The 26600-nt window shown below is 35.1% G+C and overlaps 2 protein-coding genes across 2 annotated transcripts in view; one reads left to right on the top strand and one right to left on the bottom strand.

Moving 5' to 3' along the window:
* The window catches only part of LOC133195432 (uncharacterized), a 466395-nt gene that overhangs the window by 300015 nt on the left and 139780 nt on the right, over positions 1-26600 (bottom strand). The window lies entirely within an intron of this gene.
* LOC133195439 (protein polybromo-1-like) overlaps positions 1-26600 on the top strand; it is a 100214-nt gene that overhangs the window by 42128 nt on the left and 31486 nt on the right. Inside the window, exons 12-24 of the mRNA XM_061331282.1 lie at positions 9971-10039; positions 14004-14054; positions 16473-16643; positions 16783-16914; positions 17651-17835; positions 19783-19912; positions 20001-20168; positions 20765-20902; positions 21285-21373; positions 23459-23501; positions 24057-24143; positions 24477-24701; positions 25394-25473. Of these exons, the coding sequence (XP_061187266.1) occupies positions 9971-10039; positions 14004-14054; positions 16473-16643; positions 16783-16914; positions 17651-17835; positions 19783-19912; positions 20001-20168; positions 20765-20902; positions 21285-21373; positions 23459-23501; positions 24057-24143; positions 24477-24701; positions 25394-25473 (1568 nt within the window). The remainder of the gene's footprint in view (positions 1-9970; positions 10040-14003; positions 14055-16472; positions 16644-16782; positions 16915-17650; positions 17836-19782; positions 19913-20000; positions 20169-20764; positions 20903-21284; positions 21374-23458; positions 23502-24056; positions 24144-24476; positions 24702-25393; positions 25474-26600) is intronic.

Below are 26600 nucleotides of genomic sequence, written 5' to 3'. Positions count from 1 at the left end.
TATAATAAGTAAAATTTATTGAGAAGCATCCTCAGGTGGTGTAGATACAAATGTGTTCAAATCATCTGCCTGGTGTAGGGCAATGCACTGGAGATCAAATGTCGGGACAATTTTTGTATTTAAACTTTTCAATACTTAATTGATTTCAGCGATGTGGCCTATGGGACTCTTTTTTAAATTCTGTTTACTGGAAATGAATTTAATTACTTGTTCAAAATTTGAAATTCTACAGAATATAAAAAAAAAAAACAGAAAATAAGAATCATTTGAATTTTGTGCACCATTCATAGACTTTGTTCATGTACTTCTATCATAGGGCATAAGATGGAGGTAAACAACCCAGCAGGACCGCAGCCACCAAAATGTCTAAGGAGTAAAAACAGAAAACACATAGATGTCTAAAAGATAATTTATAAAGAGACAAGAGAACAGTATTAAACAGGAAATCATCGGTATAATAACATTCTGATGACGGGTTTAACGTAAAATGGTTAACAATAGTGGTCCTTTTATTCAAGAAACATCAGGGGAAGTACACAACAGTTCATAGTGGAAGGATTGCTAAAAACGAGTAAATGAAAATTCATATCAGATGTCAAATGATACAGATCAAGGCCCAACCACCAGGATTTTATCACAATGTTACCTACGAACTGGAACAAGGAAACCCACCTCGCAAACAGAATTTGGAACAGTCAGTAATTTGGACCTTGACTCTCGCAAAGCATGTCAAAGTTGTGAAAAGGGATACAAATGTATTTCCATCAATCGTAGGGATAGCAAAGACAAAAATGCATAATTTCTACTCTTGCATATTGTGATTGTGTTGAGCTTGTATAATTTTACTTCTATTTGGAATGACTTCATAATCTATAGGAGACTAAAACATGGTCCATTTTTTTTTTATTCGTAAAGTGTGTGCGGTATTCATTATTTAAATTGGTGATGATCCTCACAGCTCATTGACCTTTTACATGTGCAGTATTAATTTCTTACGTTTTCAATATATTTATATGAGAATACTAAGTTATTGTATTTTGATTGCTTCACCCACAGATTTCATCAGAGGAGTGTATGAATTGAAATGTTTAGCTCAAGATAATTTTTGAGGCTCCTATAACGAAATGGTAAGAGCGTTTACTCGAGTATCACGCAGCTAAGTGTTAATCCATACGTCGTGGGTTCGCATCCCACTACAGGACGTGCAGTAGGTGCAGGCACGGAAAATTTTCAAATAGCAAGGGAAGTTTAAGAAACAAAGTATTTTTTCGTTTATAAAACATGAATTAAAGAAGTGTTTCATTCAGCTATTTATTAGCGTGCAGATAAAACAGTATATGGAGGCATATGGAGGGTTATTTTTATGTATTGTTTATATAATATTGTGCCTTAATTGGAGAATGCACATTTGTTTTTGAACTTTGACATTGTATTTCATATTTATTTTGATCATGTGTTGATAGGTCCACTTATTGTTGAATTCCGAATGTATCAACATAAAGTAAAGATGTAGATTTTTGACTTTTCTGGTGAATCCACCAGTTTTTTGTCCTAATGCATAGAAAGGAACTTAGTCATTTGTAAAGGAAAACTACGAATGCTTTTTGATTTTAATGCTTTTGGTGGATCCCCCAACCACCCCGCCCCCCACTTTTAATAAATACAAAGGCAATTTTGACAGTATATCATTCAGCTATCCTTGTGTATTCCCGTTTGTATTTTGGTGGATCCACCAAGTATTTGTAAGTGAAATTGAGAATGCTTTCTTATTCGATTTTTTTTTTACAGTTTGGCGAGTCCACCAAACTCCTCTCTGTATTTAAGGTCAATTTAGTCGAACTTTGGGTTACTTATAGATTTTTGACTTTTCTGGTGGATCCACCAGCTATTGCCCTTGTGTATATAAACATATTAAGGAAGTGTCACTAAGTCATTGTAAAGGAAACTTATGAATGCCTTTTGATTTTAATGCTTTTGGTGGATCCACCAAACTCCCCACTACTGATAAATACACGCGTAATGTTTACAGTATATCATTCAAGTATTCTTGTGTATTCCTGTTTGTATTTTTGATGGATCCATCAAGTATTTATAAGAGAAAGTATGAATGTCTTGTTAGTTGAATTTTTGCATTTTGGTGAGTCCACCGACTCTGTATTAAGGACAATTTTAGTTTTTTTTTTTTTTTTTTTTTTTTGGTGGCTTCACCACTCATTTTCTTTCAATGGGTTGTTTCAGTGTCTTAAAACTGGTGGATTCACCAAAGTATCATCATTATTAAAAGTAATATAAGTATTTTACCAGATCGCTTTTATAAATTTAAGCCAAATTGTCTATTTGTAATTTTGGTGGAATCACCAAGTTCTCATGAACATATTTTAGTTGTTTTGTTGTCAAGTTCATCAATTCTTTGAATGGATTGTAGAATGGTCAAACTCACTCTTGTTTTCTTGGTGGAACCACCAAGATCAATCTTTATTTGAAGATATTTGATAATTCAAATTGGTGGATTCACCAATCCTTTGACTGTTTATATAGAATACCGATACATTATTGATCTGTTTTAACATAAAAATTGGTGTTCTCACCAATTCTTAATCTATTCAATCAGGAAAATGAATAAAAAAATCGTCGATTTCTGAAATTGCACTGTCTTCATTTTTCATTTTAAATCTAAAAAAAGAGGACAGGAATAGAAAATCCTCTTTCTTAATGGAAACAGTTATAGTGAAATTGCATTTATTCTTTGAAAATCTTCTTCTCTGCTCCTGGGTATTTAATAAACTAACTAAGTACATAGTAAGGATGAGTAAGAGTGACTCTTCCAAAATTGTGAAATTCATGGCCCCAGGGTCAGGGTTTTGGTGTTAGGGCGGGGCTCTATCCACTATATAGTGAAAATGCATTAATTCTTTGAAAATCTTCTCCTCTGCTCCTGGGCATTAAGGTGATAAACTAAGTACATAGTTATGATGAGGAGGTGGGCCCCTTCCAGAATTGTGAAAGCCATGGCCCCTGGGTCAGGGGTTCTGGTGTTAGGGCAGGGCTCTATTGATTATATAGTGAAAATGCATTGATTCTTTGAAAATCTTCTTCTCTGCTACTGGAGATTATTTAAACAAACTAAGTGCATGGTTATGATGCATAAGGATGCCTTTTTAAAAATTGTGAATTTCATGGCCCCAGGGTCAGGGGTTCCGGTGTTAGGGTGGGGCTCTATTGATTATATAGTGAAAATGCATTGACTCTATGAAAATCTTCTTCTTTGCTACTGGAGATTATTTAAACAAACTAAGTGCATGATTATGATAGGCAAGGATGCCTCTTCCAAAATTTTTAAATACATGGCCTCAGTTTTTGGGGTTCTTGAGGGGGGGGGGGGAGGGGGATCTATTGATTATATAGTGAAAATGCATTAATTCTATTAATTAATCATTAACTAATCCTGCCTGCTCCTTAGTGTTGAGCTGATAAATAAATTGCTTAGCTATGATGAAGATGGGAGCTTCGAACAGAATTTTTAAATCTTGTGGTCCTATGTTCAGGGGTTCTGGTATAACGAGGAAGGGGGGGGGGGGGGGCTTTTGATAATATAGTGGAAAAGTGTTAATTCTTTGAAGTCCATAGTTATGATGATGAGGGTAACTCTTCCAAATTTGTAAATTTCTTGACCTTTGGTCTTGGGTTCTGGTGTTAGGGTAAGGCTTTGTTGAATCTGTAGTGAAAATGCATTGTACCTGTGAAATTCTTCTCTGCTTCTGGGCATATCGAAAGCAAACTGAGTAAAAGTTTAAATGATATAAGTAAGCGTATTTCTACCAGATTTTTGAACATCTGGACAATTTGTCTAAGCATTCTGGTCCTGGACAGGGCTCTATTAATTTGTATTCTACAGAGAGAAGTTATTCCCCTTTTTCATTCACCTTTGATAATTAATCACTGTAAATAATGTATTTGAAAGACTAATAGAATAAGATAATTATGCAAGAATGTTTATCGTATAATTCAAAAAGTACTTTCTTAGTTTTAATAATCAGGCAGACCTGTAAGTAATAGATAAATAAAATGAGACAAAAATAACTTATCTTATTAAAAGTTCTTCAAAGACCATAAGAGAGGTCAATGCTAGAGGTCTTAACGAGGTTCGCTCCTGAGCTTTTGAGCAGATTCTTATCTTAACCTATATTTCAAAAATTCTGCATAATGTTTTAATTCTTACAATAAATTTGGATTCTACAATGCCAATTTAACTATATTCAGTTAAAACTCCATGATTAAATTCCATACCAAAAGCATTAAGTGAGGAACTATATTTTGTGGCGGAAGGTTTTTTAGAAGAAAATGATCATTTTTTCTCTTTCGAAGAATTAAAAGTATGTTAAGTTTGGATTCCTATTTTTACATGTAGTCTGCACACATAGTTCTTTTGTGCAGTGAACTGTTTTATACTGGTCCTAAATTATCTATTTAAAAAACTGTCATGAATTCTATCATCATATTTGATAAATATAGCAAATATATTGTGGAAATGAAGAAAAAAATAGCCCTAATTTAAGCTTAAAATTAGCACTATTTTAGTAATATCTAAAAATTAACATCACAGACCTCCACTTTTAATTTTCTTTTCTGAATATATACGATACTTTTAATCATTCTTCTTAAATTCAGTAAAATGTCATTACTTTCAAATGATTTTTTTTGCTTGTTAAATTTTAATACCAGAAAAATGAAAATGTTTGAGTGCAAAAAGGTCAAATAATTGAACATGCGGAGTAATTCAAAAATTTCTTCGTTGTTACAAATTTTAATGTGTCTATTTAAGATGAAATAAGACTGTGTTTGTTCACCATAATTTATTTGAACAAAAAATATTGAAGGAAAAACTTTAAAAATTGATTTATGTGTAAGACGTATTTACAGTGCAAAAAGGTCAAACTAAATGCTCTGTAGCGCCAAAAGAAGCGCATTGACCCCCATTTTTTGTTTTGATTTTTAATAAAGCTATGTGTATAAATTCTAAAAATATACTTGATAAAAAATTCTCATTACTTTTGATGGCAGGATCCAACCTCCTTAATATGGGTTTAAAAATAGTACAGAAGCACTAATAGTTTGTTAATAGTCTGCATGGTGATAATATTAAGTGGGGGACAGATTAGAACTTAAGTTATGAGTTGATACTGAATACTAGACTAATTATTTTGTTGATCCTGATCTTCCTACTTCTCTTGCTTTAGGGCAACAAAGCGTCATCTGTCAGTGTATTAAACTTCTAAATTGTTGTATTATACTCAGGTGACCGTTAAGGACCTTGGGCCTCTTGTTAGAATATGGGCCATATCTCAAGAACCCCTTGGCCAATTATTGTCAAATTTGTCACAGGGTATCCTTGGCCCAAGGGCTCCCTTTTTAGGTCACCTGAGTCACTCAGGTGACCTATTGCTATCCGTTTTTGTCTGTCGGCGTGCGTCGTGCGATGTGCGTTAACATTTGAACATTTTTAGCTTCTTCTCTGAAACCGCTCAACCAATTTCAACTAAATTTGGCATATAGCATCTATGGGTGAAGGGGAACAAAAATTGTGAATTTCATGGTCCCTGCCCCCCTGGGGCCTGAGGGGTGGGGCTAAAACCACCAAAATTAATGCAATCTTTAAAAATCTTCTTCTTTACTCCTGGACATCAAGCAGTCAAACTGTTGGCATCATTGTAATAAGCATTGAGTCCTCTACCAAATTTGTGAAATTCATGACCCCAGGGTCAGGGGTTCTGGTGCTAGGGCGGGGCTATATAGATCATATAGTGAAAATGCATTATTTCTTTGAAAATCTTCTTCTCTGCTCCTGGGTACTAAATGAACTAACTAAGTATATAGTTATGATGAGTAAGAGTGACTCTTCCAAAGTTGTGAAATTCATAGCCCCAGGGGCAGGGGTTCTGGTGTTCGGGCGGGGCTCTATTGATTATATAGTGAAAATGCATTAATTCTTTGAAAATCTTCTTCTCTGCTCCTGGGTATTAAATAAACTAACTTAGTATATAGTTATGATGAGTAAGAGTGCCTCTTCCAAAAATTGTGAAATTCATGGCCCCAGGGTCAGGGGTTCTGGTGTTAGGGCGGGGCTCTATTGATTATATAGTGAAAATGCATTTATTCATTGAAAATCTTCTTCTCTGCTCCTGGGTATTTAATAAACTTACTAAGTACATAGTAAGGATGAGCAAGAGTGCCTCTTCCAAAATTGTGAATTTCATGGCCCCAGGGTCAGGAGTTCTAGTGTTAGGATGGGACTCTATTGATTATATAGTGAAAATGCATTAATTCTTTGAAAATCTTCTTCTCTGCTCCTGGGTATTAAATTCAGTAACTAAGTATATAGTTATGATGAGCAAGAGTGCCTCTTTCAAAATTGTGAATTTCTTGGCCCCTGGATCAGGGGTTCTGGTGCTAGGGTGGGGCTCTATTGATTATATAATGAAAATGCATTAATTCTTTGAAAATCTTTTTCTCTACTCCTGGGTATTATTGAAACACATGAAATACATAGTTATGATAATCAAGGATGCATCTTTCAAAATTGTGAAATTCGTGGCCCCTGGATCAGGGGTTCTGGTGTTAGGGTGGGGCTCTATTGATTATAAAATGAAAATGTTTTAATTCTTTAAAAATCTTTTTCTCTGCACCTGGGTATTATTTAAACAAACTAAGTACATTGTTATGATAAGCAAGGATGCCTCTTCCAAAATTGTGAAATTCATGGCCCCGGGGACAGGAGTTCTGGTGCTAGGGCGGGGCTAACTAAGTACATAGTTATGATGAACAAGAGTGCCTCTTCCAAAATTGTGAATTTTATGACCCCAGGTTTAAGGGTTGGGGGGGGGGGGGCTTCTATTGATTATAAAGTGAAAAAGCAAAATTTCTTTGAAAATATTCTTTTCTTCTTCTGGTTAAAAAAGCAAAGAGGCTAAGTGTATAGTTATGATAAGCAAGCGTGCTTCTTCCAGAGTAGTGAATTTCATGACCCCTGGGTCAGATGTGCTGGTGTGAGGGTGGGGCTCTTGATAATTTAGTGAAAATGCATTAATTCTATTAAATAATCCTGTTTTGCTCCTTAGTGTTAAGCAGATAAACAAAGTGATTAGTTATGATGAGCAAACGTATGGTCCCAGGGTCAGAAGCTCTGGTGTTTCGGGGGGGGGGGGGGGGGGGGCTCTATTGATAATATAGTGAATCTGTAGTAAAAATGCATTGTTTATTTAAAAATCTTTTCCGCACCTGGGCATATCTGAGGCAAACAGAGTAAAAGTTTTTATAAGGAAGGGAATTTTTACCAGATTTTTGAACATCTGGACCATTTGGTCAAGTGTTCTGGTCCTGGCCAGGGCTCTATTAGTTTGTATTCTACTGAGAGGAGTTATTCCCCTTTGCCATTTACTTTTGATAATTTATCACTGTAAATAATGTACTTGAAAGGTAAATAGAATAAGAGAATTATGCAAAAACTTTTATTGTATAATACAAAAAGTACTTTCATAGTTTTAATGATCAGATACTAGACTTGTAAGTAGTAGATAAATAAAAATGAGACAAAAATAACTTATCTTATTAAATGTTCATCAAAGACCAAGAGAGGCCAATGTAAGAGATTTCAACAAAGAATTAAAATAGTACAGAAGCATTGATAATTTGTTAATATACTGTATGGTGATAGTGATAAATGGGGAACAGATTAGAACCTAATTTATGAACTGTTAATGAATATTAAGACCAATTATTTTGTTGATCATGATCACTCTATTTTTCTTGCTTTTGGGCAACAAAGCTTCACCTTTCAGTTCATTTTATACTCTCTGCATCCTTTAAATTGTTGTATCATACTCACGGGACCGTTAAGGCCCTTGGGCCTCTTGTTTACTAAAACTAGGGTTTTGACCCTTAAACAAGGAGAGATAATTAGGAAAATAGAAACAAAAGTACTGGTTGCTAAAAAATCTTCTTCTCAAGAACCACTGGGCAGATTATCACCAAACTTACACAAAAGGATGAGGATATGTTCTAGATTAAAATTTGCATGGGGATATACCCTGGGGCAAAGGGCATGGTCTCAAGGTCACTTCAAAGTTGACCAAAAATTACATTTTATTAAAATGTTGATATTTTGCTTACTATAAGGACTAGGATCATCAAATCTTGTCAGTTGATGCATCTAAGGACCTCATATCATGTTGACTCAAAAGTAGGTCACGGTGACCTACTTTTTAAATTTTGAGGCCATTCTTTTTCAAAATGATTTAGAGGCATATTTTGAACAATTTAAGGCCTATGATCATCAAACTTTGTCAGTTGATGCATCTTGGGTCCTCAAAGTACGTCAACTAAAAAGTAGGTCACCTTGACCTACTTTCTGAATTTTATGGCTAATCTTTTTCAAAACAATTAAGGTCATTAATTCGAATACCGAGAGGTTTAGAATCATTAAATCTTGTAAGATGATGCATCTTGGGGCCATAAAACATATTTATTAAAAAGTAGGTCACAGTGACCTACTTTTTGACCTTTACAGGCATTCGATTTCAAAGCGTTTTAGAGGCATAATTTGGACATTTTAAAGTCTATGATAATAGAACTTTGTAAGTTGATGCATCTTGGGTCCTCGAAAAACGTCAACTGAAAAGTAGGTCACCATGACCTACTTTAAAAAAATTTATGGCTTTAATTGAATATTTCAGGTACTAATTGGCTTAGAATCATCAAACTTTGTCAGTTGATGCATCTTGGGTCTTTGGAGTAGGTCGACTGAAAAGTAGGTCACCGTGACCTACTTTTGAAAATTTATCGCTTTAATTAAATATTTCAGGTACTAATTTCCTTAGAATCATCAAACTTTGTCAGTTGATGCATCGTGGGTCTTCGGAGTAGGTCGACTGAAAAGTAGGTCACCGTGACCTACTTTTGAAAATTTACGGCTTTAATAAAATATTTCAAGTACTAATTGGCTTAGAATCATCAAACTTTGTCAGTTGATGCATCTTGGGTCTTCGGAGTAGGTCGACTGAAAAGTAGGTCACCGTGACCTACTTTTGAAAATTTATCGCTTTAATTAAATATTTCAAGTACGTATTGGCTTAGAATCATCAAACTTTGTCAGTTGATGCATCTTGGGTCCTTGGAGTACGACAACTGAAAAGTAGGTATAATTCTTGAGGTGACCTACTTTTGAAATTTTATGGCTGTATTTAATATTTTCAGGAACCATTTGGCTTAGAATCATCAAAATTTGTCAGTTAATGCATCTTGGGTCCTTGGAGTAGGTTGACTGAAAAGTAGGTCACCTTGACCTACTTTTGAAAATTTATGGCTTTAATTAAATATTTTGGGTACTAATTGGCTTAGAATCATCAAATCTTGTCAGTTGATGCATCTTGGGTCCTTGGAGTACAACAACTGAAAAGTAGGTCACCGTGACCTACTTTTGAAAATTTATGGCTTCAATTAAATATTTTGGGTACTAATTGGCTTAGAATCATCAAACTTTGTTAGTTGATGCATCTTGGGTCCTTGGAGTACAACAACTGAAAAGTAGGTCACTTTGACCTACTTATAAAATTTTATGGTTATAATTTTAATATTTAGGTAATATTTGGCTTAGAATCATCATACTTAGTTGATGGGTCCTAAGAGAATGACAAGTGATAAGTAGGTCACCTGACCAGCTCTCGGGTACTAGATGGCTTAGAATCATCTTGGGTTCTCAGAATGTGAATTGGAATTTCAAGAGTTTATCTAAATATACAGGATACTTAGAGGCTTCAAATAGAAGTGATAGGTTGTACAGTTTATCAGAAGAGCGATTCTAGGCCCTTGGGCCTCTTGTTTTTATTTTTAGCATGCTGTGATTCTACAGAATATTATGTTTCTATTTTTAGCATGCTATGATACTAAAGAAGTATTATCATGTTTCTATTTTTAGCATGCTGTGATTCTACAGAAGGTGATGATGGACAGAAAGAGAGAACTGGATCGACTCGAAGGAAACAAGGTAAGACTGGCAGAGTTACTGTTCCTGACAAGGTAAGACTGACAGAGTTACTGTTCCTGACAAGATTTAGCATTCCCACCAAGAAATTATAGTTTTAAAAAAGACCAATAATGTATTGTAAATGTATTGTAAAGGTCCTAAACCAGATATGTCTGGGAGGACTGTGATGATTTCTTGTTGGAATGACTGAGAACTTGAGGACAGTGGATTCTATATGTGTACCCAGATTTGTTGTTGTAATAAACCTAATACATTATTATTTCTGCTGTGCTTGTGTGTATTCTTTGCAGACAGTTTGAGGAAATAGATTCCTCATTATGCCCCCCTTTTGTGACAGAGTTATGAGTTTGTGTGTTGTATGAAATGTTGCTACAAAGGGACATTTCTATCATATGAAGTAGTAATGTCCGGTGTGGAGATGTAGACCTTGTACCTTTTATTGCTGGCATGTAATGACTAATATCATGCATCTTTGATGTGTTGCTGTTTTGATGTAGGAATGATATTGGTTGACTATGGATGTTGTAACCCTTTTACATTTAATATAGGACTTGATTATAGATGTTGTATTAAATTGTGTTGTACATTTCATCACATCAGAGTGACACAGAGTTAGTCAATGTGCTTGGTGTGTTTTGTATTTTCATGGAATGGATTTGAATTTGTACCAGTTTAAAACAATTGCTGATGGCATGTTCAGACTTAATTCCCAAATTTAAACAATTTTCTCAGTGATGAGATAAACAATTATCTTGAGATTTATTTATGACAGAATAAATTGTAGAAATTAAATAACGTGGGAAAAAAGTTCTAGGATAAATGCACTTAATATGGTCAATTTCTTTCTTTTTTTTCTTCTGTAAACTGCTGTAACAGTACAGGTTTGTTTTGTATTCAGTATAATTAAGAAACAGACAAGTTTATTAAATAAGACTATTTTTTTCAAAAGAAACTTAAAAGAAACAAAAGACTTTTGGTCTTAACAAAAAAGTGTGCCATTTGTTTAGATCAGTATATGATATACATGTATGATGTATAAAACCTCATAAGTCCCACTGTAAATTCATCATGAACCTTTGAAGTGTTTCAACCAAAAAGTAGGTCACTATGACCTACTTTTTGAATTTTATGACTAATCATTTTCAAAATATTTAAGGCCATTATTTCAGATACTGAGAGGTTTAGAATCATCAAATTTTGTAAGTTGATGCAACTTGCAGCCTTGAAACATATTTGTCAGAAAGTAGGTCATAATAACCTACTTTTTGCTTTTCACACATATTCATTTTCAAATTGTTCAAGAGGCATATTTTTGACACTATGAAGCCTAGGAATCAAACTTTGTCAGTTGAATCATCTTGAGTCCTCCGAGTGTGTCAATCAAAAAGTAGGTCACTATGACCTACTTTGGGAATTTTATTGGTATATTAAAGTATTTCAGATACTAATTGGCCTAGAATCATCAAACTTTGTCAGTTGATGCATGTTGAGTCCTTGGAGTGTGTCAACTAATAAGTAGGTCACCATGACCTACTTTTGGAATTTGAAGGTTGTATCTGAATATTTCAAATAGTTAGAGGCCTAGAATTATCAAACTTTGTCAGTTGATGCATTTTGGGTCCTCGAAGTATATTAACTAAAAAGTAGGTCACCCTGACCATATCTAAATATTTTGGATTAAAAGAGACTTGGAGTCACCGAACTTTGTCAGTTGATGCATCTTGTGTTCTTGAAGTGTGACAATCAAGAAGTAGTTCTTCCTGACCTACTTTTGGAATTTCATGGCTATATCTAAATATTTGGATATTAAGTGGCTTAGAATCATCAAAGTTTTTTTAGTTGATGCATCTTGGGTCTTCAGAGTGTGTCAACCAAAAAGTAGGTCACAATGACCTACTTCTTGAATTTTATGGCTATATCTAAATATTTTGGATGATAATAGGCTTAAAATCATCAAACTTTGTCAGTTGATACATCTTGGTTCCTCGGAATGTGTCAGCTAAAAAGTAGGTCATGGTGACCAACTTTTGGAATTCCATGTATATATTTTAATATTTCAGATACTAATTGGCTTAAAATCATCAAACTTTGTCAGTTGGTGCATACCTCAGAGTGATTCAACTAAACAGTAGGTCATGGTGTCCTACTTTTGGAATTTCAAGACTATATCTATTTATTAAAAATAATAAGCTTAGAATCATCAAATGTCAGTTGATTCATTTTGGTTCACAGAGTCAAAAAGTAGGTCACATTAACCTGCTTTTTAGCTCACCTGAGCCGAAGGCTCAAGTGAGCTTTTCTGATCACATTTTGTCCGTCGTCCGTCCGTCCGTCTGTCCGTCTGTCTGTCTGTCTGTCCGTCCGTCTGTAAACTTTTCACATTTTTGACTTCTTCTCAAGAACCACTGGGCCAATTTTGACCAAACTTGGTACAAAGCATCCTTGGGTGAAGGGGAATTTAAATTGTTAAAATGAAGGGCCAAGTCCCCTCACAAGGGGAGATAATCAAGAGAAGACAAAAATAGGGTGGGGTCATTAAAAAATCTTCTCAAGAACCACAGGGCCAGTAAAGCTGAAACTTATATGGAAGCATCCTGGGGTAGTGTAGATTCTAAATTGTTCAAATCATGACCCCCAGGGGTAGGGCGGGGCCATAATAGGGAATCCAAGTTTTACATTGAAATATCTAGGAAAAATCTTTAAAAATCTTCTCCTCAAGAACAACTGGGCCTGAAAAGCTGAAACTTATGTGGAAGCATGCTGGGGTAGTGTAGATTCTAAATTATTCAAATCATGACCCCCGGGGGTAGGGCAGGGCCACAATAGAAAATCCAAGTTTTACATTGAAATATATAGGAAAAATCTTTAAAAATCTTCTTCTCAAGAACCACTGGACCTGAAAAGCTGAAACTTATGTGGAAGCATGCTGGGGTAGTGTAGATTCTAAATTGTTCAAATCATGACCCCCGGGGGTAGGGCGGGGCCACAATAGGGAATCCAAGTTTTACATTGAAATATATAGGAAAAATCTTTTAAAATATTCTTCTCAAGAACCACTGGGCCAGAAAAGCTGAAACTTATGTGGAAGCATGCTGGGGTAGTGTAGATTCTAAATTGTTCAAATCATGACCCCCGGGGGTAGGGCGGGGCCTTAATAGGGAATCCAAGTTTTACATTGAAATATATAGGAAAAATCTTTTAAAATCTTCTTCTCAAGAACCACTGGGCCAGAAAAGCTGAAACTTACTTGGAAGCATGCTGGGGTTATGTAGATTCTAAATTGTTCAGATCATGACCCCCGGGGGTAGGGCGGGGCCACAATAGGGAATCCAAGTTTTACATTGAAATATATAGGGGCCACAATAAGTACTACGGGGGGGGGGGGGGGGGGGGGGGAGAAATCGGGTGAAAAACAGCAAGGCCAAAGTTACTCAGGTGAGCGCTGTGGCCCATGGGCCTCTTGTTGAATTTCAAGGTTTTATCTAAATATTAAGGATATTAAGAGGCTTAGATAAGAAGAGCGATTCAAGACCCTTGGACCTCTTGTTTTAAAACTTTGTAATGTTCATTGTGAATTTTTTCTCAGGTGCTTTTACATTGGCTGTACCATATTTAAGAATTAAAGGGGGAAAGGGGAGGGAGTAGTGTTACAACACTCTAGTAGTCAGCATATTCAGTTGCATTACCCATAATGCTTGCTTGCATCCTGCCTGTAATTATTACATTTATATTATTTAAATTTTTTCTTATTCTTTTATAAACTGTTATCTATTAGGTTATTAAAGTTTATATCAGTATTTTAAAACATGCATTTAAATTGAAAAGTGAAAAACTTTTCCCTGAACATTTTTCAATAAACTTTTAAAGCAGATAAGATACAAATGTGTTATTGAAATGATGATTGAACATAGAGAAAGACTGTCAGTAAATGTCTGTGGTGTTGATGTTAGTTCTTTATTACCAGGATCTGAGTCTGGATGACATTTCCTCTTCTCAGTTTGACCTGCCCGTGATGGTAAGTGAGAAGAAATTCAGGGGACTTTATCCCCCACCCCACCCCACCCTACCCCACACATACACAGGCAGATTAAAGGCTTTTACCAAATCTCAGCTTTTGTTGATGTGTCTGTATCAGTTAAGATTGAATGCTACATAATCTAAACTTTTATTAATGTCAAACATTAAGGTAAAAAAACTTATAATTTCCTGTTGGTGGTGCAGCAGTAGGGAGCTTTGATGGAGTTGTAGGGTTTTATGTTCAACCATTGAGGAACAAGCATCTCCTTCTTTTCTGGATAACATTCTTGAATGGCTTCACTTATTGTTTTTTTATGCCTCCCACTTGAAAAGCAGGGGTATATAGTGACGGGGGTCTCAGTCTGTCTGTCCCATCTGTCTGTCCTCCCGTCTGTCCTGTTACCCATAGCAAAGCATGGACACTGACATTCTTTCTATAATATTGGGGGTACCCATCTCTCATTTAAAACTCCTCCTTTACCACTGATTAAAATTCAATGAGGCTATCACAGAATCTTTATTACATAGTGCCATTGTGCACTGTCTTACATTTTGATTGTACAGATATTTGGGCTTTCTGATAGCAAAACATGGACTTTACCATTACACTGTCCTGGAAGTGGGGACGGGGGTATCATTTTGTGAGCACATTGCTTACTTCTAGTTTCATCATGAAATTAACAAAGCATGTGAGAAAAATTTTAAAAAAAAAGATCTTGTTAGTTCATCTGAGCTAAAAAGTTCAAGTGGGCTTTTCTGATCACTTTTTGTATGACATCTGTCTGTCTAGCTGTCTGTCCATCTAATACTTTTCAAATTTGTCTCTTGTCAAAAACCACTGGCCAGTTTCAACCATACTTCCACAAATTATCTTTTGGTGAAGGGTATTCAAATGAAGGACCATGTCATCTTCTAAGGGGAGATAATTTAGAATTAGTGAAATATTACTGGCATCTTTCAAAAATTTTCTCAAGAACCACTGGACCAGTCTAGACAAAACTTTTGTGAAAGCTTCACTACATTATGTATATTCAAATTTGTTCAAATCATGATACCCTGGCATAGGCTGGGCCACAAAAGATCAAAGTTTTACGAAGAAATATATAGGAAAAATCTTTAAAAATCTTTTTTAAAAAATGATTGACTTTGTAATAGTGTTTCCTGGGTGCACAAAACACATTTTTCTATCTGTGTAAGATATTTTTTTTCTTCTAAAGCAATAGTGATACCGTAAATCTGGAAATTTTTACTGTAGATAAATTTTTAGCAAATTTGCGCGTGCATTGCATTCGCAAAAATATTTTTCATAAAAATAAGCAACTAAAAATGTAAAGGAAAATTTTGGTGAAAGCTGGTGTCTGTTTTTACCCCGTGAACAGGTGCTAGTAAGCAGTGGTCATTTTAAGAAACCTGTTTATTCTACAAACTAATTTATGTAATTACCCGACATGATATTCCGTGCGTGGAGAGTACTTACCTACACTACGATGGTTTGACATGCAGTATTTCTCTTTTAAAGTATTTCTCCAAGAAAGAGAGGCCATTTGTTTTATCTAACAACGTTGGCATCATTTAATACTGTAAGTATATGTGTAATTTATTGTATGTACATGCGTAACTTATAAACTGTGTTGAAAATTTTAAGCGCTTTTTAATTTTAGTGCCAATGACAGTTTGCAAAATTTTGAAACGTAAAAATTGATCAACAGCTTTTTGACCCAGATTCGCAAATATAAATCGACGTAAAAATTTCCAGATTTACGGTATTTATTTTCATTGGGAATGTTAGCTAAAAAGTGTTTAAGGAAAAATTAAAATTAATTTTGTCAGAAAATCACAATGATGAGTGAAGTTTCGCATAATTTAACACCACCCAAATGGTTTTAAAAACAGGTACATAACATTAGGTTATGTATGTGTTTGTCAGTTCTTTTAACTTCCACAAAATTAACCCCAATGCAAATGATTTATTAACACGGAGATCCTAGAAATTTTCATGTTGTTTTTATAGGTTAAAATTGTTGACATCAAGCATTTCATCCTTGGGGTTTCTTTTATTTACTTTTTCTTTTCTCAGGAAGTGAAATCTGACTCAGTGTTGAGGCCCATGGGCCTCTCATCCTTTAAAAGGTTTGAAAATATAGTAAATATTTGGTGTATAACATATTTATTTGTTTGGGCATTGTCAGTGAAGAACAAAACATAATGCAAGTTTTTGTAGAGGCCAGGGTAATGTTGGCTTGTTTCTGTTCTGGAGTTTCGAACTTGGTCCCTAGACAATATAAATGTATTAGGCTTAGTTCTATACTAGAAGACTTCTAACTCAGTCAGTTGTAGAGAACTTCAAACTTAGTCTGTTGATGAAGATTTTTAACATGAGACAGTATAAATGTGATAAGGGTTGTTTCTGTTCCAGAAGATTTCTCGTGAGTTTTTTGATGAGGACAGCCAGGCAAGTTCCTCCAGTAAGCAGCGCCGAGGCACCGGGCTCTCTGACAGCGATAAGAAGCGTGCAAAGCGAGCAACTCCAGAGGAGATGATGAAACGCAGGCTATGGACACTGTACAGATCCGTGTTTGATGCCACGGTAAGTCAGAGTTAACATGTGGAGGTTATGGAATAATTACTGTATCATTAGTGAATCCTTACTGTATCATTGTAGGACCTACTTGATACTACTGAATAATTACTGTATCATTAACTGAATCCTTACTGTATCATTGTAGGACCCCGATGGACGACCATTAAGATACATCTTCATGCAGCTACCATCAAAGAGGGACTACCCTGACTACTATCAAGTCATCACAAATCCTATAGACCTGTCAATGATAGAGGCCAAACTCAGGGCCGACAAGGTAATTATTGACCTGTCAATGATAGAGGCCAAACTCAGGGCCAACAAGGTAATTATTGACCTGTCAATGATAGAGGCCAAACTCAGGACAGACAAGGTAATTATTGACCTGTCAATGATAGAGGCCAAACTCAGGGCAGACAAGGTAATTATTGACCCTGTCAATGCTAGAGGCCAATCTCAGAACAGACAAGGTAATTATTGACCTTTCAATGATAAAAACCAAACTCAAGGCAGACAAGGTAATTATTGACCTTTCAATGATACAGGTCAAACCCAGGGCAGACAAGGTAATTATTGACTTTTCAATGATAGAGGCCAAACTCAGGGCAGACAAGGTAATTATTGACCTTTCAATGATAGTGGCCAAACTCAGGGCAGACCAGGAAATTATTGACCTGTCAATGACAGTGGCCAAACTCAGGGCAGACCAGGTAATTATTGACCTTTCAATGGTAAAAGCCAAACTCAGGGCAAACAAGGTAATTATTGACCATTCAATGATAGAGGCCAAACTAATAGCACAGAAGGTAATTATTGACCTGTCAATGATAGAAGCCAAACTCAGGGCAGATAAGGTAATTAATGACCTGTCAGTGATTGATAGATGCCAAACTCTCAGTGGACAAGGTGAATATTGGCCTGTCAATGATGGAGGCCAAATTCTTGACAAACAAGGCAAATGTTCCTTATGTTAAGAACTTGTGAAATATCCCACTGAACTTTTCTCTCTGTAGTACCCCAGTGAGCAGCATATTATCACGGATTTCGAGCGCCTGTTTAATAACGCACGTCTCTACAATGAGGAGGAATCGCTGGTGTACCAGGACGCCGAACAGCTGGAGAAAGTCCTCAAAACAAAGTGGAAACAGATCTGTCATGTGATCGAGTCCCGGCGAGCGGCGCTCAGCAAAAGGTACCTGTAAGTGTTGTGCTTCCTCTCTTCTTTATATATATACACCCATCTCTCATTAGGGTTTCATCATGATTTGATCTCAGTAAGAAGAACAAATTTAAGGCTGGATCCACTTCTTTTAATAATAAAATTCATTATACAATGAATTTTCCTATTGTTTTGAAATGCTTGAGTTTCTTTTCTAAATGAAATTTACATTAAAAGAAAAAAGACCACAGTAGAAAAAGAAACAAACTTTTTCTCAGTGCTTGATTAATCCTGATGGAATCACTCTCTTATTAGCTGCTGTAGTTTTTGTAGTCATAACATGAATTAGACAAGCAGATAACAAAGTGATTATGAATTAAAACTTTATTAATACTGTATGAAAGGCAGTGTGTACTTTGATTGGGGAACAGATAGGGGGATAGGGAGGGGGGAAATGTTCAAATCAAATTATTATCATTAGAGTCATTGAATGAAATGTTTTATATTTAACATATATATAATTATGATTTACAATATATAAAACATGTGAACATTCTCTTGTATTTGATAGCACTATTTAGTGCGAGAATTATTCATTCAGGACATAATAATTATTATTAACAGTGATTTAGATGTACTGCTTTGCTAGTTCCCAGCACTCTATACTCTTGCACTTTCTCTAACTTTTTTCTGAATGCAGAGTGTTTTAGGATTTATTTATTTTATTTCATATTTTGCTTTAATTCTCCATTTTTGTACATGTTGTACTTTATACGTGTATTTAGTGTAGTGTTGTTAATAAATCGGACAGTATTTAGTAACTGGTTACTCGACGCTTAATTTTCTGACTGAGAACCCGATTACTTGGATGATTTTTCTTTAGACCTCTCATTATCATTTTTGTTTGCAATGTATATTCAAAAGTAACTGTAATATATGTAAAGCCATTACAATTTCCATATTTTTTTTTTCATTTTTGTACCAGGCTGTAAATAAAACGTAAATGCACAGCATATGCGCTTGATCTCTTTATTCACAAACTAAATCATAATATCTCTTAAATAAATCTGTTTTCAATACCCCTTAATAGTCAGCTATTTTTTTGGGGATGTCCTATATATATTTATATATATTTTCCTGGTTTCCATGAATGTTTATTCCATTTCAAATATTTAGCACCTTATGGATTTAAATTCTGTTAAAATATATTTCGGACTTCATGTTTTTGATGGCTGTTGCTGCATCTTCATGATGGCTGTGGAGGCATCTTGTCAAACTTCATTTATGTTCAGCAAATCTGAGATATTTAAATGTTATTCATAGCTTTAGGCTTATCTGAGTATCTTACTTTGTTGTGCTATTTATAGCATTGGAAAAAAAGCTGAAAAACCAAGAGGGTAATAAAAATCTTACTGCATGAATTTGTCAAGTTGTTGGTTCCTTTGAAGTTATTTTTTACCTAATGTTAGTTGAATGTTTAGAACTATTTCAGATGCTGGTGATCAATGACGTTAAAAATAATGTAAATGCTACAGTAAATGTAGAAATAGTAACATCATGCTCATAGTTATATAAGAATTATCTCTATGAGTATCTGATATCTAGAAGTATCTGATATCTAAGAAATATCTATGAACTACCTGTTATCTTAAGAGTTTCTGATATGTAAGAATTATCTGATACCTAAAAAGTATCTGATATCTATCTGTCTATGAAGTATCTAATATCTTAAGAGTAGCTGATATCTTAGAACATGTTAGAATGAGATATCTGATAATGATATTTTAAAGTAATTTATATGAATGATAAATTTGAAAGAGGGAGATGTTGAAGTAAATTCTAATTACAGATTCTATAAATAGATTACAGATCTTATTTATTTTTCAGTATGTATATTGCTTGATTTAAATATTTTTACATTGTAAATTCACTTTAATATACCTGTGATTTGAGTGATTATGATGATAACCCCCTTTCATTGGTCAGTCGTCTCAAGGCAAAGTCCCAGACTCTGCTTCCTGTTCGTCTCCAGGAAATGTACGACGCAGTCAGTAATTACCAGGATGCTAAAGGTCGTGACCTTGCCCTCCCCTTCCTGAAGCTGCCACTGAAAACTGTAAGTGTACTCTATAAATGTCTAATTCTTGAAGAATCCAATACAGACACGTTATATTTGTATATAAACTGTCCCCATCTTGTAACAGGAGTACCCGGATTATTACGAGGTCATTAAGCGACCAATCGACATGCAGAAAATTCTACTGAAGGTCCAACAGAATCAGTATGAATCAATAGAAGACATCACTGCGGACTTTGTACAGATGTTTGACAATGCTTGTAAATATAATGAACCAGACTCACTCATTTACAAGGTATTTATTGATTAAATACAGTTGAACTTCAGTATCTCATTCGCTGATATCTCAAATACCATGGACATGTTGAAGTGATTTGGAAGTCCCAACTACTTATTCTCAAAGTATTTTACCCCTGATATCTCAAATCTTCAGATATCTCAAAGTTTTTTTCTTAGTCCCATTGAGTTTGAGAAAGCAAGTTTGGACTATTAAGTAAATTCAATCACAGTGTTGTAACAGATATATTTTTATAGAAAAAAAAACAACTTCCCAGAAGTTCACTCAGGTTGAAATTGTGAAAATTTTACTCATCTTTGTTTCCTAATTAAATAGAGTGAACTAAATATTTTTCTTTAAACATGTTAAAACGTAAACGTATGTCTAATTCCCCCTTTTCCAGTGATTATATCCATGGTTATGTATGACCTGTAATGCTGAAGTCTGATTGGCTGACTGTTCTGATATTTATTATCTGACTTGTAATGCTGAAATCTGATTGGCTGACTGTTCTGATATTTCTTGTCTGACCTTTAATAAATTGTGATACTGTTTGTTTTAATCTCAGAACACCCAACATTACAGCATTGTTTTTGATTTGTGTCTGTTTGTAGGACGCCCTGACGCTACAGCGTCTCGTTTTGGAGAAGAAAATGGAGCTGACAGATGATGGAACAAATGATGTCCCAGATGTGAGGGCTCTAGTCATGGAGATGATGACCAATCTATTTATATCTACCTACAATCACCAGGTAAATTATCTATATCTACCTACAATCACCAGGTAAATTATCTATATCTGCCTACATTTACCAGGTAAATTATCAAGCATGTCCTATCTATATCTACATGTATTTATAATCACCAGGTAAATTATTTATATCTATACCTACAATCACCAGGTGAATTAACATACAGTGATCTATTTATATCTACCTACAACCACCATTGGATTCTTTTAAACTTTGTCAGTGTACTAACAATTCCTTGTTTCACCCAAAAGAATTCAATATTCTTGGAAATATCAGAATCTATTTTCTGTAAAATTTAAAATAAAAAATATTGAAAGAGATGAGAATCTCCATATTGCTATAAATAAAATTAATGGTGAAATACTCTACTTGTCTATGACAGGATGAAGAGGGTCGTTGCTATAGTGACTCGTTTGCGGAGCTTCCAGAGAGAGACCCAGATGAGGATTTAGAGACGTCCAAACTGAAAGAGTAAGTAACCATGGTAACTAGTGATTTAGTTACTGTTGTATTGGAGCACATCCAAACTGAAGTTGTAACTAACTAGTGAATTAGTTACTGTTGTATTGGAGCACATCCAAACTGAAGGTATAACTAACTAATGAATTAGTTACTGTTGTATTGGAGCAGTGTCCAAAATGAAGGAGTAAGTAACTTTTAAATAGAGGCTACAAAAGGGGATAAGAATTTTACAGGGATTAGAAAGAATCTTTTCAAGCATTGCAAGAGCACACTAAATCATATTAATAAGCAAAACATACCTAAGTTGTGTATATCAGCTGTTTTAAAAAAAAGAATTTGGCCCTACCTCAGAGATCTAAATTTTACATACTGCCTGTGTACAGGAAATCTCCTCTAGACTTCTCATGTTGATTGTATTGATATTAAATCATCCCAATGTTGTGTGTATTCAACACCGGTTAGATCATAGCTTCCTTATTGCTAGTGATCGTCATGGTAGGTCAGTTGGTAGAGGGCTCGCTCTGTGGTCGGAAGGTCATATATATTTCTGTTGCGACTGACCTAAGTCGATAAAAAATAGGTAGCAACTGTTCCTTCACCAAGCACTCAGCATGTAGAAGTGAAAGTTGCGGGTCTTTAAAAACTGAGGCCCCGTGTCATAGCAGGCATTGGCATGATAAAGATCCCTCACTTCTCAATGGTCCTGAGTGCCGAGTAAAGTCTAAATTTGAACCCCTTCACCGGTAAATGGTGACGTAAAACAACATACAATCAAGCAATCATTTGTAGTGTTGTGGCCCATTGGCCTCTTGTCCTAGAAATCAAAGAGGTGCTTTACTCTTTTTATACCCCCCGCAAACGAAGTTTAGGGGGGGTATATTGGAATCACCATGTCCGTCTGTCTGTTCGTCTGTCTGTAGACAAGATTTTGTCCAGAGCGTTTCTCAGAGACTATTGCATAGATTTGTCTAAAAATTTGTACACTTATTATTCACCATATGAAGATTTGCACCTGGTATTTTCATCATGATTGAATAATTTTTCTGCATTTTACAGGTGTTTTTTTCATTTTTATTATGTGGTTTTGTCCTGACCTTTTCTCAAAGACTATTTCATAGAATTGTATGAAAATTTGTACACTCATTATTTACCATATGAAGATGTGCACCTGGTATTTTCAACATTATTTGGTAATTTTTCTGCATTTTACAGTTTTTTTTTTCATTTTTATTGACTTAGTCATTTTGGGTTTATTTCTAAGGTTTGAGACACAGAATCTAGAACATCTGTACAAAAATGTGAACTACAGCTTAAAACTATTCATTAAAACAAACAAAAAAAAATCACCAAGTATTAAAAACAATTTTTACATTACACAGCAGATAGTGTAAATCCATTTGTCCCTTGGGAGTAATGAGTGGACATCATCCAGTTAGAGATAAATTAATGAGTTCAGTGTGGGACGTTGTTAGGGCATCTCTGATCAAGCATGTGTTATCTATATCTCCTGGGAATTTAAAGATCTCTGTTCTTTAATTCTCTTAATTGTAATTTATTGTCTGTCATAGTACATAGTTAAAGGATGACCAGCCTTTCATTTTTAAAATGAATTTGATATAAAGTTATCAAGATTAATTTGATTTTGTAATTAATTGATTTTTTTTTCAAAAATCAATTTGCAGAATGTCATGTCTCAAAAAGATGACAGATAGTTGCAATTTATTTTTTCAATGTATTAAAGAAGAATGTAATTACAATGTATTGGTATTGATGTTTTATTAGGTTGTTCTTGGTTTCATTCATTAAAAAAAATATAATGAGCAATTATTTTTTTCACTCTAAATGTTAATAAGAAAATTGTGAACACCTCATAGATCCATAAAATATTAGTGATTTGGCACCTCTGAAAAACCCAGCGGGGGGTATTTGTCCCTTTTGGACAGTTCTAGTTTTTTTTCTCCCATAGATGTAGTGGGAGAAATTAGGTTCATTGTTGTGCCCTTGTAATTAAACTTTTTTTTTGCCATACATGTAGTGGGAGAAATTCTGTTGTTTGTTGTGCCTTTGTGATACCATTGAACTTTTGTTTTGTAGGAAGCCTCTGACCTTTGATCAGATCAAAAGAAATGTGGAAAAAGTAAGCACTGAATTGATCTATTTATTGAATGAAAAATATGCTTCTGATTTTCTCAATTGAATAATAAATTGTTTAGTATTCATGTTAACTGTGTTTAAGTCATCTCTGTGTTTTAGGGTTTATACATTTAGTATTTATGTTAACTGAGTCTGAGTCATCTCTGTGTTTTAGGGTCGATACATTTAGTATTCATGTTAATTGAGTCTGAGTCATCTTTGTGTTTTAGGGTCGATACATTTAGTATTCATGTTAAAATAGTTTAAGTGACCTCTGTGTTTTAGGTTCAATACATTTAGTATATCATGTTAACTGAGTTTGAGTCATCTCTGTGTTTTAGGGTCCATACATTTAGTATTCATGTTCACTGAGTTTGAGTCATCTATGTGTTTTAGGGCTGATACATTTAGTATTCATGTTAACTGAGTTTGAGTCTTGTCTTTGTTTTAGGTTCGATACATTTAGTAATTATGTTAACTGAGTTTGTTGTCCCTGTGTTTTAGGTTCGATACATTTAATATTCATGTTAACTGAGTCTGAGTCATCTCTGTGTTTTAGGGTCGATACATCAGAATGGACAGGTTCCAGGAAGACATGTTTAAGGTGTTTGAGCGTGCTCGACGACTCAGTAGGACAGATTCTCAGGTGAGTGAACTTGAAACAGTTATTCCATAATTTCAAACTAATCACTGCACATTTTGTGAATTTCAAAATTTGAACAGGTGATGAAAATATCAAACTTAGATATGTGTAAAGGTCAGTGCATGATATGATAAAAGAGAGTGAGTTTCAAGCAGTATTTCCTACATGTATTTTCTTTTTCATTTTAAAGAAAGCTTACTAAATAAAAATGTGAGTCATATTTTACACTCCAGACCTGTATATTGTCTGTTTAACGTCTGATTTATCTCTCCACTGTTGACAGTTGTACATGTATACTGTCTGTCTAACGTTTGATTTAACTCTCCAATTTGACAGTTATATGAGGATGCCGTGGAGATGCAGATGTTCTTTATTAAGCAGCGTGACGAGATTTGCCGTAACGGGGAGAGACTCCTCACCCCAGCTCTCAGTTACCAGGAGAAACATCTGACGGCTGCCCTAGAAGTTGAGAAACAGAAAAAGTTTGAGCAGGAACAGAAAGAAGATGAGGATAAACAATCAAAACGGGAGTCAGAGGAGAGGATCCTGGATTCTGGCTGTGTGAGTACATACATGTATTGTAAAAGGGTGGATCATGGATTTTGGCTGTGTGGGTATAGTGTTTATAGGGGTGGACCCTGGATTTTGGCTGTGTGGGTATAGTGTTTATAGAGGTGGATCCTGGATTCAAATCATGACCCCTGGGGGAAGGGTGGGGTCACAATGGGTGATCAAGGTTTTACAAAGGAATACATTAGGAAAGATATGTAAAAAGTCATCTTCTCATGAACAGCAAAGCCATGATTTAGCATGATTTATCATATCCATATGGAAGCATCCTCAGGGAGAGTAGATTCAAATCATGACCGGGGTGGGGTGGGGGGGGTGGGGGGGGGTAGGGAGAGGCCAAAATGGGTGATCAAAGTTTTACAATGGAATAGAAGATAAATGCATAGGAAATAATCTTGAAAAAATCTACATGTCATGATTAGTCATAGAAATATAGAAGCATCCTCAGATAGTGTAGATTCAAGTTTGTTCAAATCATAACACTCCCCTCCCCTTCCCAAGACCACTATTATTTAAACTTTTCAATATTATAATGACTGATTTCTGCTTTTTCCTAGCTGAAGTGCTCAGGTGAGCAAAGTGGCCCATGGGCCTCTTGTTTAAATTTTTACTATTATTTTATATTTACTGATTTATTCATTAGTTTTTCTTTTTTTACTTTTTTTTCTTTTTGCATTTAACAGTCAGAGAGAGATGGAGAAGACTGCTTTAAGTACAAGGACGAGACGTTCCGAGTGGGTGACTTTGTCTACATAGAACCAAGGTACACTAACAAAAAAACATCCCCATGTGTAACTTGTCAATATTTAACTATAAGTACAACTGAACAAGGATGAAACATTTCGAGTGAGTGACATACATAGGTTCTACATAGAACCAAGGTCACAAAAAATGTCAGTATTTAACTGTAAGAACAAGGATGAGGTGTTCTGAGTGGGTGACTGTGTCTACATAGAACCAAGGTAACCAAAGAGCAGAAAACAAAAAAAATCCATGTCAGTACAAGGAGTTGGAACCAAGGTTACACAAAAACACCATGCCCCCATTTGTAACAGAGAAAATTTATTCATTTAATTCATAATTAGCATCATCATTCATTATTTCGTAGCTTTATACTAAACTGTCTTACATTTAATATATAAACTGGACTTGAACATACAAGTGTGATTACTTTATACCAGCATGTGGAGTTGCTTTGCAGATTTTCTATTTTTAGGTCACCTGAGTCACTCAGGTGACCTTTTGCTATCTGTTCTCGTCCGTCGTCGTGCGTTGTGCGTCGTGCATCGTGTGTTAACATTTGAACATTTTTAGCTTCTTCTCTGAAACCGCTCAACCAATTTCAACCAAATTTGGCATATAGCATCTATGGGTGAAGGGGAACAAAAATTGTGAATTTCATGGTCCCTGCCCCCCTGGGGCTTGAGGGGTGGGGCTTAAACCACTGAAAATAATGCAATCTTTAAAAATCTTCTTCTTTACTCCTGGACATCAAGCAGTCAAACTGTTGGCATCATAGTAATAATAATTGAGCCCTCTACCAAAACTGTGAAATTCATGGCCCCAGGGTCAGGGGTTCTGGTGCTAGGGTGGGGCTATATAGATCATATAGTGAAAGTGCATTATTTCTTTGAAAATCTTCTTCTCTGCTCCTGGGTATTAAATAAAGTAACTAAATACATAGTTATGAAGAGCAAGAGTGCCTCTTTCAAAATTGTGAATCTCATGGCCCCAGGGTCAGGAGCTCTGGTGTTAGGACGGGGTTCTATTGATTATGTAGTGAACATGCATGAATTCTTTGAAAATCTTCTTCTTTGCTCCTGGGTATTAAATAAAGTAACTAAGTACATAGTTATGATGAGCAAGAGTGCCTCTTCCAAAATTGTGAAT

Source organism: Saccostrea echinata, unplaced genomic scaffold (genome assembly GCF_033153115.1).
Source record: "Saccostrea echinata isolate AGI-Se365-2 ecotype Australia unplaced genomic scaffold, CSIRO_AGI_Sech_v1 ptg000029l, whole genome shotgun sequence".
Lineage (NCBI taxonomy): Eukaryota > Metazoa > Mollusca > Bivalvia > Ostreida > Ostreidae > Saccostrea > Saccostrea echinata.
This window is presented reverse-complemented; position numbering and strand designations above follow the sequence as displayed.